Genomic DNA, 16923 nt, shown 5'->3' on the forward strand with positions numbered 1-16923 from the left:
TGCCAACCTCCAGTCAAGTGGAACTCCCCCAGTCATGCAGGACTCCTGATAGATGATGGAAAGGGGCTTGGTGAGCACCTCTGCCAGTTCCCTCAGTACCCTCGGGTGGACCCCGTCCAGGCCCATAGATTTGTGCATGTCTAATTGGCCAAGCAGGTCACTAACCCTTTCATCTTGGATCATGGGAGCTTTGTTCTTCTCACCATCCCTGTCTTCTGGGTCAGAGGGCTGGGTACCTGGAGAACAGCTGACCTTACTATTAAAGACTGAGGCAAAGGAGGTATTAATTACCTCAGTCTTATCCTCATCCTTTGTCACTATGGTTCCCCCTGCATCAAGTAAAGAATGGAGATTCTCCTTGGCTCTCCTTTTGTTGTTTATAGAAACATTTTTTATTATCTTTCACAGAACTGGCCAGTTTAAGTTCTAGCTGGGCTAGATCTTCTATTTTTTATATTTCTATATTTTTCTGATTTTCTCTCTGCATGACCTTGCTTCATCCTTGTAGTCCTCCTGAGATGCCTGCCCCTTCTTCCAAAGCTCATAGACTTTCCTCTTCTTTTTGAGATCCAGCCAAAGCTCTCTGTTCAGTCAGGCCAGTTTTCTTTCCTGACAGCTCATCTTTCAGCACATGGAGATGGCCTGCTCTTGCGCCTCCAGGATTTCCTTCTTGCAGAGTATCCAGCCTTCCTGGGCTCCTTTGCTCTTCAGGACTGCCTCCCAAGGGACTTTGTCAACCAGCCTTCTGAACAGTTCAAAGTCTGCCCTCCGGAAGTCCAAGGTGGCAGTTCTGATAACCCCTCTCCTAACTTGTCCATGAATCAAGAATTGTATTATTTCATGATCGCTGTGCCCCAGACGTCCTCCAACCATCACATCAGCCACAAGGCCTTCTCTGTTCACAAACAACAGGTCCAGCAGATGCCTTCCCTAGTTGGTTCACTCACCAGTTGTGTCAGGAAGTTGTTTTCCACACACCCCAGAAACCTTGTAGACTGTTCCCTCTCTGCTGTATTGTATTTCCAGCAGACATCTGGTAAATTGAAGTCCCTGACGAGAATAAGGGCTGGCAATTGTGAGACTTGTCCCAGTTGCTTGTGGAATATTTCATCTGTCCCTTCATCCTGGTTGGGCTGTCTGTAACAGACTCCCACCACAGTATCTGCCTTGTTGCCCTTTCCCCTGTTTTTCACCCATAAGCACTCAATCCTATCATCACCATCATTGACCTCAAGGCAATTGAAACACTCTCTAATATACAGGGCTACCCCACTGCCTCTCCTTCCTTTCCTATCCCGCCTGGAGAGTCTATAGCCATCCATGGTGGCACTCCAGTTGTGTGAGTCATCCCACCACATTTATGTGATAGCAACTATATCGTAGTTTCCCTGCTGCATGATGGCTTCTAGTTCCTCCTGTTTGTTGTCCATGCTGCGTGCATTGGTATAGATGCACTTCAGCTGGGCTATTGATCCCGCCACTCTTCTGAGGGGAGAAGTCTTAATTCCTTGGTGACTAATCACAGTTGTTTCTAACCCATCAATAACCTTTGTATCTTTGCTGCCACTTGGATTACTATCTGCCACTTCCTCTGAGGTGGCAGACCAAAGGACCTTGCTAGCACACTGTCCCTCACAGGTTGGCGTGCCATCCTCAGGCTTATTTCTATCAAGCCTGGTTTCATCCCCCGCCCCCTTCAAATCTAGTTTAAAGCTTTCAATGACCCCTGCTGGCTTCTTGGTGAGCATCCTTTTGCCCCTTGGAGACAGGTATACCCCATCATTTGCCAGCAGGCCTGGTGTTGTGTAGGCCAACCCATGGTCAAAAAATCCAAAATTCTGCTCCTCACACCAGGCTCAGAGCCTGGTGTTTATTTCCTGGCTCTTCCTGTTCCATCCCTCACTGTTCCCTGTAATGGGAATGACAGAGGATAACACAACTTGTGCACCTGATCCCTTCACCATTTGCCCCAAGGCCCTGAAGTCCTTAATTTCCCTCAGGCTTCTTGTCGATATTTCATCACTGCCTACTTGGAAAATCAATAGTGGATAATAATCTGTGGGCCTTGCCAGAGTTGGAAGTTTTCTTTTCACATCTTTAACCTGGGCCCCAGATAGGCAGCAGACTTTCCTATGAAATGGGTTTGGTTGCATATTGGGCCTTCTGTTCCCTTCAGAAGGGAGTCCCCTATGACAATGATACGTCTTTTCTTCTTTATGGGAGCCGTTTTGATGCAGGGCTTGGGTTGTCTTAACCTCGGGAATGTTTCTAAGCTGTGAGAACCATCACCCTCATTAAAATTTGGTTCCACTTGCAGTTTCATATCTGTTATGCAAGGGTACCTGGGAGGTTGAGGTTGTCACAGAGGAGACACACCTGCTGTGCTGGGCAGGAACTTGCTGCCATTTCCCCTTGTCTCCTAAATTCCTCTGTTCAGCTGGGTGGAGAGAGGACAGGGAGCCCTCCGTTGCACGACACATGCTTGGCTGTTGGGTCTGAGAGATGCAGCAAAGGGTGTTGTTCCAGTAGTCAGTCTCCCTCTCACACTCCCTGACAGTCCTCAGCCTACTCACCTCCTCCTGGAGCTCTGTCACTAAGCGGAGGGGTTCCTCCACCCAGGCACACCTCTCACAGGTGAACTCACCACTGGTGTCCGATACAAGTGCAAGAGGGGGGCATGACCTACAGCCTGACATTTGGGTGGCAGCACACACCCCCTGGAGCTCTGCCTGGGAGGCTGCATCAGTCATAGCTGGTGCAGAGCAAGGAGAGGCCTTGGTTTTCTATCAGGTAGAAACCATGGTTCTCTGGTACTTCTGACAAAGCTCCAGCACATTCCCTGCAAGCCCTGCCTGCGGAAACGGACGAGCCACATCCTGGCTGACCTGCCATGCCCTGTTCACTGGTGCTGCCTAAGGCTCACTTTTATGGGAATAGGGGTTCTGCCCTTACCGATGCTTTTGCCTCGTTTAAATGTGCCGCTGTCAGGGCAGGCTGCGCCCACGCCTCCTCAGCAGCCCTCTGATGGGCTGCCCTCCCCCAGTGGTGCCCTGGCTTTTCCCTGCCTCTGGAAAGCTCTGGAAAAGCCCCTGTTAGCTGCCACTCCTGCTCTCTGGTGCAGGCGAGCCTGCTCAGGAGCTGTTTGCTTCAGCAAAAAAAAAAGGAGAATTAGGCCTGCCAAATGCATAGTGATTCATCAGACCCAGAGGACTTTAAATTCCCCAGGTGGCAGTGACCAAAACCAACTGCTGGGAATTAGTCCTTCAGGTCACCTCTTAATGTCATAGGGCAAGCGATAGTCACAACAGCTGAAGCTGGTCAGCCAGCGCATTGGGCCTGTTCCCATTTCATCCAATGGTGATCTTGCCAACCAAAACCAGAGCAAGAAAGTTCTGGGTATAAACAACAGTAGAGTTTGCTGGAAGAAGCAAACCTTTGCTGTAACCAACCAATGCCAGATGATCTCTACTGGAGAGCAATCACCTCCATGGTTCAAACTTCTCATAGAACATTTTCCTTCATCTGTCAACAAAACAGGAAAGTAATGACAAGGTCTTGTGCAGTGCCAACGAAGATAATAGAGTGTACTCAAGCAATGAGCATTGGTTTCCTCTCTGCCAAAGCTCTGGGCTCAGACCCCATGGTAGCAGAAATGAGCAGGGGCTAATGGGTAGGGAGAGAGCTGGAGAAATCAGCATTGCCCCTACAGCATAAACCAAGCGACCCACAGTCTTGAGCAGGCTGAGGTGTGAGCTCTGCATCTTACAGCAGGCAGCTATCAGGGCAGCTGGCACCAACTCTGCAGTTTCCCTATGGACACCTCTGCAGAGCCCTTACTCATTAATGTATTTCAGGTTGGTCTTAAAGCAGATCATATAGATAGGAAAAAAACCCCATTCTGCTCAGCTGGTGGATTTGAAGCATTAGAAACATCACTAAGATGATAAATATTTTCTTTCTCTTTTTTTAATCCTTCTGCTAAAAAACATATCCTGCTCCAAAGCTGTGTTTCCTTTCTCTCTCATGCACACACACACAGTTTTTCTGTCGAAAAAGCTCACTCACATTGCAATCATGATCTACGGGACCATATGTCTGTAGGTAACACACACAGCTATCAGGCACCCCCATGGAGACATAGGTGTTACAGTATCAGTCCAATAGAGAACAAAATCTTAAGTTTCCTCCCTAGGTCTGGGGTGTACCGTGCCAAGCTCATTCAATCAGACTGATATAGTCAACAGCACTTGGATATCTGTGCCTACGCAGGGGCTCAGTTTGGGCTGGGCCACTGTTCAGCTGGGGATGCACGTCAGTTTAAAAGCCTGGTGTTGAAGGCAGTGCTAAGAGGAACAGTGTCATTCCAAGAAAGTCACCTCTTTTCAGAGTGAAAGCCAAGCTCCAATGACAGAAACAAACCAGCATCTTGCTCACTTCTCACATGGCACGACAGGGCTATGTTCTGTCTGTGTTTGTTTCAAGAGAGATTGCAGAACATCATCTGAGAGTCCAGGTGTTCTCTTTCTGTCTTCCAAGACAACTTCTCCCTCAGCTGGCTTTGAAAAGCAAGCAGTAGTGGGGTGGTTTGGAAAGATCTTACACCCATCTCTGTTCAAGACCACCTGGGCCATCTGCAGGCAACGCAATGCATATTTTGTTCCATCCCGGTTTGCTAGCTCTGAAATCTTCTGCAACAGACATTGTGATGCAGCCTCGTAGGTGGGATCTGTTCTGTCTGGACGTTTCTTGCAATACATTTTGTAGAACTCATCAAGAGATTTCCTGACACTGGTATCTTCTGCACCATCATGTTCATACGCCCATGAGAGAGAAGCATCGTTAGGTTCAGTGGGCTCACACAGCCCTGCTTTTGGATAACATCTCACGTTTGCTTTCTCAGAGCCTCCAGCAGAAAAGCTCTCAGGAACTCCAGAGGATAGACTGTTCTCTCCTGCAAGCACAAGATCAATGAAACTCATTAGTCATCAGGTCATCCCTGTGGCAAAATCTTTTTTTGTCCCCCCTCACTGCAGTCTGGCAAACAGGCTCTGTGCAGGAGTGAGCTAAGTACTGCTTTAAACTCGGCTGGACTGCCAGAGGGGCTTGCTGCATAGATTCATGCAAGATGGGCTGTACTTGGGGATCTCATAGTTGTCCCAGCCTCACCCCTACTGCAGTGATTGAATCTACTTGGTAGTATGCACCTCCTAGCTCCTCTCAGTCATACTTCCAAAGAGGTGGAAATTGGGATCTGCTGCTGGTAGAAACAACAGCTGACCCACAGGAAAGTCTAGTTTGCAGCTGAATCAGTTCTGCCTCTGTTTCTTTTTTCCCCCTTCATCCCTGGGTCTAATTCTTCCCTTTTCATAGTTCTCAATTTTACTACTACAGCACAATGTGCAGTCCTGTCCTTCAGCTTTCAGCCAGATCTAAAGCCTTGAAACCAACACTGCTGTGGTGACTGCATAGAGTTTGGAAATGAGGATTGCAAAAGGGGACATTGTGCTTCCCCATGAAGTCCCTTTTTCACAGCCCAGCTGCACTAAACACTCTTCTCACATCCTGCAGGAATTTTTATAGATAGCACTCATGTAAAGGCCAAGGGCTCACTCTTGCCTAGCTCTTCTTCTCCTTCCTTGCTGACCCACATCTCTGGAGAACAGTCAGGGCTATGGTTATCTTCTGCTCCAATGCAATCAAGGGGAATAATTCGTACTTGCACATAATTAATACAGCATCAGCACAGAGACTCTTGGCAATGACGTGACCAGGACAATCAGCAAGCCACACACAGCTTCTAGTATGAAAAGCCTCCACAAAGGGACTTTGAATTGGGTTCTGGTACCCAGGGAATGCCTCTAACTGCAGTCTCATCTCCAAGCCCACCATGCCAGCCTGTTTGCAAAGCACCTGAGTCACCAACAAGAAAATTTTCCAGGGCTCAGCCAGAGGTTGTATAGCCGTCATCTGCAAGTTACATAAGCAGGACGCAGGGAGTCAGAAAATAGCTTGGTCTTTTCTAATTCTGTGAAATATAAAGCAGAGTGCAGTCCTTCATTTTGGTGAGAGACCATGTTCAAGGGAAATCTCAGTGCGGTGGCAGAAGGCTGTTCTTTCCCTCCCGGTACACAAAGAGCTACCCTCCTCTTCCTGAGCGGTCAGATATTCATTAAAATGAAATTAAGATGTCTGTGCAGCCATACTGTACATTGCCTCTTTCTTCCTCCCCCTACTTTCTATCTTTGATCTTTGTTTTCAATTTCACTTCATCTCCGATTCTGCAATTTTAAATAGAACTTTTCCTCCTCTTGCAATGTGTCATTTCCAATGCAGTACAAAGAAAAGCTTAGTGGCTTTCTTTTAACATCAATATATGCCACCAGAGTAGCAAATCAGAGCTAATCAAAGAGAACAGGTCCATTTTGCCTCAATAATCTCTCAGCCTTGGTACCTATGCTAAGTTAGAACTGAAGCCTCATGCATCTCTGGTAATTCAATCAAGTGGCACTTGCACTCAGCCTCCTGTGGCAATCGCAACCCCCTCTGCCATGCTGTCGTCTTGCTGCTTCTTACGCACAGCTCACAGCCATATTTGTAAAAGAGCAGCAGCTGCCTCCAGCTACAAATCTCAACCCTATAAGCCGGGAAGAGCAAAACTGTGTTGGTTTCATGGTGTCAGGGGAGACCTTTGCAATGCTGTTCTGTCTTTCTTCTGTGATCTTAGCTTGGATATCAGGAAAAATTTCTTCACTGAAATGGTTATCATGCATTGGAACGGGCTGCCCAGGGAAGTGGTTGAGTCACCATCCCTGTAGGTGTTTAAAAGATGTGTAGATATGGCACTTACGGACGTGGTTTAGTGGTGGACTTGGCAGTGTTTGGTTTACAGTCAGACTTGATGATCTTAAAGATCTTTTCCAACTTAAATGATTCTATTCTATTTATTCTATTCTGTTCTGTTCTATTCTATTCTAAGCCAGTATGACCTATAAAGCAGTCATCCTCCATTGAAACACAATCCTCCAAAGAAGTGACCGGTACGTATTTCAGGGGTATATTTTGTGGCTTGATTAGTCAGAAAGTACTCAATTATATTATTGGGAGAACAGTTTTCTTTCAGTTACTGATTCAAATTTATGCCTCTCTATTTTTCAACAGTAGGCCCTACCCCTTTAGTGGATTACTTTTCCAGCAAAGCCTTCTTAAGGCAAGACATGAAATTAGACACAGAATTCCCAGAACCAATCTATATCCCACAAAGTTGCACCTTTCCTCAGCTTTCCTGACAATTTCCCAACACCTCCTCAAACTATGTGCCAAGACTGATCTTTGCAAATACACTCAACCCTTTTCCTCCCTAAAAGATATCAGTCAAGGTAGAGGTCCTTCCTTGACACCCTCTAAAGAGCTGATACCGCCGTTGTAATGCACAAATCTCCTGAATGATTTATAAGCCACAGGGCACAAGCCCAGTAGCTGGATGCCTGCAGGTCCAGAAAGAGCTTCTCAGATGGGACACACATACAGCACACAAGCACACCACCTGAGCCAGCAAATGTGCTGCTAAAGGCAAAGGCAGCATTAAACTAATCAATCCCTTTCCCTCCCCATGCACCTGCACCCCTTAAGAAAGCTAGGATTCCCTGATAACACACAGCAGCATTGCTTCAAAGCTTAGACCTCTCTGGCCAGCTCTCAGCAGCAGGAAAAATGTAGTTTTGTAAACTCACTATCCTTCCACGGCAAAATTTTACAACACAGCTGTCACACAACCTTGTGTTGGCTTGACCCAGTGCCTACAGAAGTCAATACAAAGATGAGCAGGGCTGAAAACTCACACTCCATTCGCCTGAAACGGAGTTTCGTCACCAGAGAATCTCTTGCCCAATTTTCACTCATACTACCAAGCATGGGTTAAAGGGAAAAAAAAAAACCCTCAGAAACTGAAACAGGTCATTACTCATGTCTTGATTTCATTCTCACATGATGGATAATCATCAGTAAGAATGTATATTATTTCATCTGCGCCTCCACTCCGCGCTAACTGAAGTTCAGCATTTGCAGCTTATTAGTAAAAGACCTGGGGGCTGATAAAAGGATATTCTTTGTGTTTATAAACCTCCTGATGAAAATTTAAAGTCTCCATCTGGTACAAGCACATAACCCTACCGCCTGAAGCACACAACCAATCCTGCTTTGGACTTGGGCCACTTTCAGTGATGCAACAACTCAGCTATATTATTATTTGCACTTCTACAAAAGCAGCTCACATAGCAGTTTGAGTTTCTGTATAACTGTGTTCAAGCACACACAGTCAGAGGTACAATAAGACATCCCTCAAACAGCAGAGCTCCTACACTGCTGGCTTTCTGGGGAAAGAAATCCCCCCCAGTTCAGGTGGGCAGCAACCCCTGCAGCTGCTAGTGCTTCATTAGAGCTGGTGGGGCTGTGATCTGTCTCTGTCCCTTGCAGGGGCTTAGCTAAATGCCATCAGCTGCTAATTCTCTAGTTACAACATCTGTAGCTGGATTGGTCCAAGCCTCCTGCCTTCTCCCACACCATCTGACTGCCTTCCAGGGACCCCGCTTGTAGGACATGTGGTTGCCCTCCTGCCCAGTCCACAAAGGCCCATCCTATTATCAGGGTCTGAGAGATTTATACTTTAGATCCGAGTATGGGGACAGCTAAACCACAGTGTTTGTCATCAGCAGTTCTGATGACAAATTACATTGCTTGGTTTAGGGCAGGAATCATTTGCCCTAGGGCTTAGGAATGACTCATCCCTGGCACAGATGGAGCTCGAGTCCAACCCACCAAAATGAATGCCAATCCCATACCCACCCCAGAGCTGCTCTGGTGCTCTCAGATGTTAGACACTATTGGAGCAGCCACGTTCAACAAGGGCAGCATGCCCCATCTCTAAATGGTTCAAGCCCTTGACCCCTTTCAGCTATTTGATTGATCACATATGGTAGATAACTTGGAGCAAGGGCTGAATTTCTCTGGGTGCCTCTATTGTGCCACCCTAAACAAGGACCAAGAAAACTATGAGACTGAGAAAAGGAAATAATTTTTTTGAACAGAACTAAATTAATGTGGAGACATACAAATTGCCCTTATGTTCACAGTAGTGATTGAAGTTCAACTAGATGTTGGTTAGATGATGCTAGAACATTTCCCTACGCTGTAAAGTCAATGATAGGACTGTTATCCAGAGTATCTCAGAGTGATAGAGATTATTTTGGTACTCAACTCTGAGATGTATACTGAGGAAACACGTCTGCTTCCTGCTACATCCTACTGTTTGTGAAGGCCTGAAGAGACCATTAGGATCAGCTTGTCTGAACAAATGTCCCTAAACGAAGATTACCAGAGAACTGAGCAATGCAACAGTGGAAAGGCAAAATAAAGGAAAGGAGAAAGCTAGATGCGAGAGAAACTCTTTCCTTGGGTGAGACTATCCCAAAACTCACCAATACTTTACCTAATTTCCCTGGGAGTAGATGGGACTGAGCATAACTGAACACAGCATTTTTTCAGAACAGCTGAAGAACAGAAGCAGGAGACGTGTTCTCACTGGTGAGACAAATGCCAGCTATGGACTGCCATGTCAGAGCTTAAAATACTGCCTTGCCCAAGGCATGACCACCATTTTATGCCAAGTTCAAGATCTGCAAGAGATGACAGATCCTGCCTCTTGGCACATCACAGTTAATTGGTGCTCCCAAACTTTTCCTCAGAGAGCAAGACAGAAGACTCCTCTGTTGGTCACAAAATCAGCCATTTCTTGCCGTGGACACCCCACCTGCTCTGAACACTGCCACCTGTACCTCAGCATGCTCTTTCTACCCACATGAGTCTTTTCCCCCACTGTGACTTGTTACAGTTAAAGTCAACACATTCTCGACATCCATGGGCAATGATGAGTTGTACAAGGACAACTCTAGGGGACTGGAGCATCTCCCCTGTGAGGAAAGGCTGAGAGAGTTGGGCTTGTTCAGCCTGAAGAAGAGAAGACTGAGAGGGGATCTCATCAACACATACAAGTACCTTAAGTACCTGGATGTCACAAGGATGGAGCCAGACTCTTCTCAGTGGTGCCCAGTGACAGGACAAGGGGCAATGGGCACAAACTGAAACATAAGAGGCTTCAGTTGAATATGAAGAAGAACTTCTTTACTTTGAGGGTGACAGAGCACTGGAACAGGCTGCCCAGGGGAGCTGTGGAGTCTCCTTCTCTGGAGATATTCAAAACCTGCCTGGATGATGTCTGGTGCAACCTGCTGTAGGTGAACCTGCTTTAGCAGGAGGGTTGGACTAGATGATCTCCCGAGGTCCTTTCCAACCCTTGCCATTCTGTGATTCTGTGACAAAAGTTACCAGTTGTTTTGTTTGATGGTACCCATTAAAAAAGGGCCATAAAATACAGATTGCATTATTTCTTTTTTTTCCATCAACCTGCCAGGATGTACCTGGGGAGAAAGCAATCATCCACAAATAAGGAAGGGTCCCTAACTTTGTGGTTGCTATTAAGTGATAAGGCAAGTGTACACAGATGCCATCCCTGAGGGTTGCTACAGCTGTCTCACCACTCCTAGAAAATCTCTTCTTACCTCTCCATCAGACACGTCCATATGGCATGGGAAAACTCGAGCAGAGGCGATACTACTTGGGCTTGAGCAGAGCTCCCAACTGACAGCAAATCTGTGCCAAACCACATCATTTGGGGGATGCATCTATCTGCACAGGAGGCAAGAACAGGTCCCACGTCGCAGCAGAACTCCCTACATGTTCGTGCACCTTACAATTACATGTGTTGAGCACTTGAGACAGCTAATGCAGAGAAAACCATCTTTTTTTTCCTTTCCACCTGGCTGATTTCCAGTGGGAGTGCGTGCATCATCATGGTAATGCAATTCCAAAGAAGAAATTTCAGGAGAATTTAGCAGGAGCTCATTATACCCCAATTTCACACAGTACCTTAGCCTGCCAGTAATTGCATACCAGAGTGCTCAGGCATTGCAAAGCCAGACATTTTGGGACCAAATCCTATTGCCCTTACCTGCATTAATAAAATTTCCATTGATTACAACAGTTAAAAACCCATGTGTGAACTGCAGATTATATCCCTTTACATAAACTGGAATATATTTGCATTGTATGATTTCCATTACCAACATTTAAATTGGAACAGCACCAAAAGAACAATTACCAAAAAACCAAGTATCATTCTGTGAGGCACTGTACAAACACCTATCAGTTTGAGTAAACGACAGATCCTAAAGCCTTTCTTGTATGGTATTGAGGAATTATGGTAGAGTTTACAATTTCTCTGCACACATCTCTGCCTTGCAGAAAACAGCTGTTTTCTTCTTGCATCGTTGTTTGGGAAACTCTCCAGCATTTAAAGCAAAGGCAAAATGAAAGCAAAGGCAAAATGGAATTTTCAATTACGTTATCATTCAAAAAGACTGTTGTAAACAGGGAAATTTTTTTCCTTGTGGGTATTTAAATTGTGAAGTGGAAGTGAAAATAAGAATATAAGCCTTGCTACTTTGCTGTCTTCCTGATGACACACAAACCAGCCTTCTCATGCCATAATACGCAGTAGGCTATAGCTCACAAGACAGGATCTGTGAGACTCTGCTTTACACATGACATAACTAGCTATATTCTTCATCCACCAGCCCATGGGAGAGGCACATGTTGCTGTGTCTGATTGCTGAGGAGCTGGCTGGGAGCTGTGCAAATGCTGGCTGCTCTGTCAGGAGACCTGGAGGAGGTGAGTGTGGGAGGGTGGGTGAAAGGCAGCAAGAAGGGAAGGAACAGGATGGAGGAATTTGGACTATGGAGTAGAAAAGGGAGGCAGTGATGGAGGAATAGCACTGGGTATAGCCCATTATTGAGTCAGGCTCCCTGGCTTTTTTTTTATTACCTGCTGCAAATTTGTGGTGTGAAAACTTGGAGGGGGGCTTTAATTTGCATGGGATAATATGCAAGCAGTTATTCTGGGGAAGCATAAACCCTCCCCTTTCTGTCTAACTCCCTTAGGAATTTGAAATTCAAGAAAAATAAAAAGACTGGCAAATGGTGAAGTGCTTTTGAAATGCAATAAGCAGGCATAGTGCATCCCCCTAGACACTCTTCCAAATGTCACACTTGGTATTGAGATCTGCCCTTCTCCGAGAGCTCACAGCTGATGCCTGCTGCGCCATACTTTCAAAACAGCTGGAAAACTCAGCTAAATTAAATCTTTTGGGGAACACACTAGTTAAACACACTGGATTTAATAAACCAGAGAGCAAGTCAGCTACGATATGAACTCCTACAAATTAACACTCCTTATTTGCTGAAAACCAAGAGGTAGGCACCACTGTCATCTCACAAACCTGTTCCTAAGCAACCAAGCCCCATGGTCGAGGGCAATAGGTATGGGCAGAAGCATCAGAAGCATCATAAATACCATCACTTACGGCTGTGCCCCAAGAGCCTGCTGATGATATATCCTCAGCCAGGCCCCAGAGCAATGGGCATTGCATGGAACTGTCTCTGAACAGCTGCTGCAAGTGCAACAGCATACAGGAACATCTCTCATTGCAAAGATCCCATGTATCTATGAAGAGATGGGCAACAACATAACTGGGGTGCCTGAGATTTTATCTTTGCAAGGCAACTTTCTGTCTCGGAGCTCATCACCATTCTAAAAATAGAAATAGTAAAGTTAAGAACTCTTCAACTAGGTATATTTAGAGCGGTTTAATTTACGTGATTCTGTAGCCAGCAAAACCCCCTAAAGCATCCTGTTTGTCTCAAATTGTAATCAAAGTTAAGAACTCTTCAAATAGGTATATTTAGAGCAGTTTAATTTACGTGATTCTGTAGCCAGCAAAAACCCCTAAAGCATCCTGTTTGTCTCAAATTGTAATTTTAAAAAAGCTTAAGATCTAAGGTTAAAGATTTTACTATCAAGAGTAACCTTTCTCTGAACATAAATAATAAAAACCCCTGTTTATGTAGCTGAAAACATTAACTGTCAATTAAAGTTATTATCCAGCAGCTGAGGGCATCAAGGGGCTTTATTAAACTGCAGCTGTCTGTTGCTTTCCTGTTACATACACAGTCTTGGGAACTGACAGCCAGACTCACCTTGTCTATGTAACAATAAAGGCACCAATTTCCAAAAAGAAACTCTGACAAGGCTTCTTAAGCTAATTGCTCAGCTTCCAATTAGGCATTAGGAGAGCACAGGGCAGCGACTGTAAGAATAGCACCACTCATGTTCATGTGCACAGGCACAGCAGTGCTGTGCTAGACCAGCCTCTCCCTAGCCACAGCAAAACATCCCAATGGGCTTTCAATCTTTGACAGACAGGATCCAACATGAGCATTCCCAGTCCAAGTCTCTGCCTTCTCTGCAGGTGAAAGCAAGAACCATCCTCCCATGACAAGTCCCTTACTCACCAGGACCACGGCATTGCTCTGCCCATGGGGAGGATTCACACCATTTGAGTCAAGCTTGACCCCTTTCCTCCTGTGAGCAGTCAGATGCCTTTTATTAAAAAGATTGATTTTTCTTTTAATTAGTAACTTGTAGTGTTGTTTTTTTATACATGGAAGGCTCTAATTTAGCCCCAGATCATATTTGTCTTTAAGCTCATTAATTCTATTTCAGAATAAAAGCAAAAATCTGGTGCTTGAAACCGAGAAACAATTCTGCCCGCCTGATTTTCACTGCTTAAGATTTGTAAAAAAATTTACGAAAGAAAGCTGGGGTTTCTGTTTTATGGTGCCTGAAGGAGCTTTCTCACTTTATTCACATTGCACAGCTAAAGCAAATGGTAGTTGTTTCCCTTTTTCCTACCTAAAAATTATAAATTCCAGCCTTGTCTATTCTCTTTTACCAAGCTGGCTTTCTGACATAAGAAGAATTTCCCAAAGAACCCTGATTAACTGAGAGGGAAGGAATCTTTATTCAACCCCTGGGTTCGGTTACTAGCTAGTTAACTCTAGAATTTGGAAAAGGATTTGCTATGCCCACCTCTTCAGCTAAGAGCTGAGAAAGTCCCTTGGGAACCTGAGTCATCCAAGGAGACCTCTCAAAGAGACAGAGGGACTGATGAAAGACAACATTCTTCAGAGTTCTAAGGTAAAAGATGAGCAGGGAAAAATCCCTCCTGTTTCCGGCCAGATACACAAAGGAAAGATACTGTACTTTTAGACATTCTGCAGTTGTTGTCATGCAGAACTGATGATGCTGTGAGCTGAAATTAAAAGAGGACTTGAACATCTATCTGGATGACAATTAGTGATCATAGACAAGTCTAGCAAAAGAAAATCTGGAAGAGTTATTAAATTCCATTCTTCAGGGCTTTAACAAATCCTCTGCTAGAGGCAAGAATGGGGCCCAACAGGCAGCACATTATATGCTGTAGACACCCATTTTGGAGGACAGAGATGAAATAAAGAGAGGGAAACTGCCTCTTACTCTGAAATACTCAGTAATGGCCGCTGCCAGTGACAGGAAGCAACTCTAGATTGCAAGTATTACTAAGTAAGACAATATCACTGTATTAGCAATTACTAAAAAGAAAACAAACCCCAAAGCAATATCCTTTTTTGACATATTACATACTTTGTCTTTCATTCAGAGTTACACATTTTCAGTACTCAGTAGGACCAACAACCTTCAGCTAATGCCTTTGGCAAGGACAGGAATAAGCAGACAGCTCACTGGAGATCAATAGCTCAAGTTTCAACATCAGTTTTCTACCTTCTGCATCTCCTTGCAGAGTGACATGCATGACAGTCTGCCTGGAAAAAACAAGAATATGATGCTATTCATACAGCTAAAACAGAAGAGGAGGAGCCTGTCATGGCAGTATTTCTTTAATGAGAAGAACAGACTAGAAGACCAAAATATTACATAAAATTTAGCAAAATATTTGCTTTATTTACACATTGTGTGAACTTGGAAAAGGAGAGGGGGGAACACTGTTCAATGTACACTGCCTTTCCTTGCCATTATGGCACTTGAAAGTCCAATTCATTACAATGTCAGCACCCACAAACATAAATTCAGTTTGCATTGCAGAGATTCACATGTATTTCAGCTCTGCTTCCAACCAGCTATGCACAGCTGTGGACACAAGTGACACGAGAATCATAGGCTGAAAGGCAGTTTCTAGACTGCAAAACAAGGTATTTTTTAAGCATACTTCTTGAATTGCAGGTAAAATTATACTACTTGTAAATATTTTTGAGAGTAAGAGAGTTAAGACCTATAATTCTACCATTAGCCATCTTCATGGTAGGCCCTGCACTTGGAGGCCTGAATCCCAGTGTGGAATTGATGCCTGGGTACCACAGGGCATCTACTGTGAAACAGCTGCTGTGGGGAAGACAAAATGCTCTAAAAGCTGCAGAGGTTGAAAGCCAAGTCAGATGAAGGTGGAGGCTGACTTAAATGTAACTTCCTCGCAGTTCTTTACCCCCTCCAACCTGCACACCAGTATGTCTCTTAGTCAAATGCATCTGTGTGAGTTTGTTCAACTTTCTACCAACTTAGCATTTTGGTTCAGATCCCAGATCAGTGGATTGATTTTCAGAGTGCTGAATACACATATGCTCTCAACAAATTTAAAAGAAGCCACAGAGATTTTAGCTCTTTGCAAGACAACGCTGTCTAAGCTTTAACTTCACTAATTCTTTAGCAGCAGATCACTACAAGTTGTACAACAGAAAAACAAGAGAGGTACCTTTGGTTCTCAGATTTTATGGTCTTGATCTTTTGTCTAAGGCCAAAAGCAAAAGTGTGGGAATACCACAAGAAATGCTTACAGATGGACTGGTTCTAGATACGATAGAAATAGCTGAATGTGTGCAGTCTGCCTCTCTTCAGATCAAAGCTCTTTACCTCCAGTCAGGATTGATCTTTCACCAAGAACAACAGAAGGACACTTGCAGAGGTGGTTTCCTGAATTTACTTGCAGTAAGATGATTTTAAAACCACGCTTCTTGTCTGTGTCATGCTCCTGAAAATATGCTGCATGTCAGACAAGGCAGAAAGGCTTGCACTTTTTTTAGAAGCAGAATTAGAAAAAAAACAACAAAGAAATAATCTAAAAAAGCACAGGCAGGTACAAAGGTAAAGAAATCTACTGATGTTCTGGTGAAGATTTGAAGGTAGAGTGAGGCATTTTCCCAGTCTCCCTGCAGGCCTGACATGGCTGCATGCATTGAACAGGCTGTGCAGAGACGTAGCCAGCCTGGAGTGCCTTGGCACAGAAAGAACAGACCTATGGCTCTGTCCTCTCCCCAGCCCCGCCATGTGGGATGTGGAATCACACAGCTTGGCACTTCTTTTTCTGCATTGCCAGAGGAAGGTTGTGCATCAGATACTGAGCAAAAATGAAAAACCAGGCTCAAAAATAAGAATGGAAGCAAGATACCAATCTCCACCTATCAGCTTTCCACAAGCTAATAGATGAAACATCCTCATATTGAAGAAATCAGAGAGTCAGATATATCATTCATCAAGGAAATTTTCAAGAGACAGAAAATGCAATTCCAACAGAATACAATGAAAAGCAAGCAAGATACACAAGTTTAATAACTTGGAGGTATTTATTCATCACCGGTCTGTTGCATTTTGGCTTGCCACTTTAGAAGTACACTGAATAAACATTTGAGCCATCTAGTTTTGTTCCAATATTACTTGGAATCAAGTAATAAGTAGAAAGATTCTTGGACTAGAGTGATACGCATATTTATAGACCATTCACAAATCTGGAGGCTTGAGAACCACAAGAGCTTCTCTTAATTATCTACATACTGTTTTGGGAATCACTGAAAATCTCTTGCATCAGAACCAGCTTGATAGAAAATTAGGTTTTGAACAGAAGTGTTTTGCCATTTAATCGTCAG

General features: G+C 44.5%; 2 protein-coding genes across 9 annotated transcripts in view; both read right to left on the reverse strand.

Annotated features, from left to right (window-relative positions):
• Positions 1-4425, reverse strand: part of CHGB (chromogranin B) — a 35025-nt gene extending 30600 nt beyond the window's left edge. For 7 of the 8 annotated variants that reach the window (XM_035894261.1, XM_035894147.1, XM_035894195.1 and 4 more), the window contains exon 1: positions 4066-4123. The gene's annotated coding sequence lies outside the window, so the exon portion shown is untranslated. Of the gene's footprint in view, positions 1-4065; positions 4124-4376 lie in introns of those variants that run through there. The other variant, XM_035894327.1, reaches the window with a different exon arrangement.
• Positions 3399-16923, reverse strand: part of SHLD1 (shieldin complex subunit 1) — a 46607-nt gene continuing 33082 nt past the window's right edge. The window contains exon 5 of the mRNA XM_035894396.1: positions 3399-4951. Coding sequence (XP_035750289.1) covers positions 4431-4951 — 521 coding nt within the window. The 3' untranslated portion in view covers positions 3399-4430. The remainder of the gene's footprint in view (positions 4952-16923) is intronic.

Source organism: Egretta garzetta, unplaced genomic scaffold (assembly GCF_000687185.1).
Source record: "Egretta garzetta isolate BGI_Z169 unplaced genomic scaffold, ASM68718v1 scaffold360, whole genome shotgun sequence".
Taxonomy (NCBI): domain Eukaryota; kingdom Metazoa; phylum Chordata; class Aves; order Pelecaniformes; family Ardeidae; genus Egretta; species Egretta garzetta.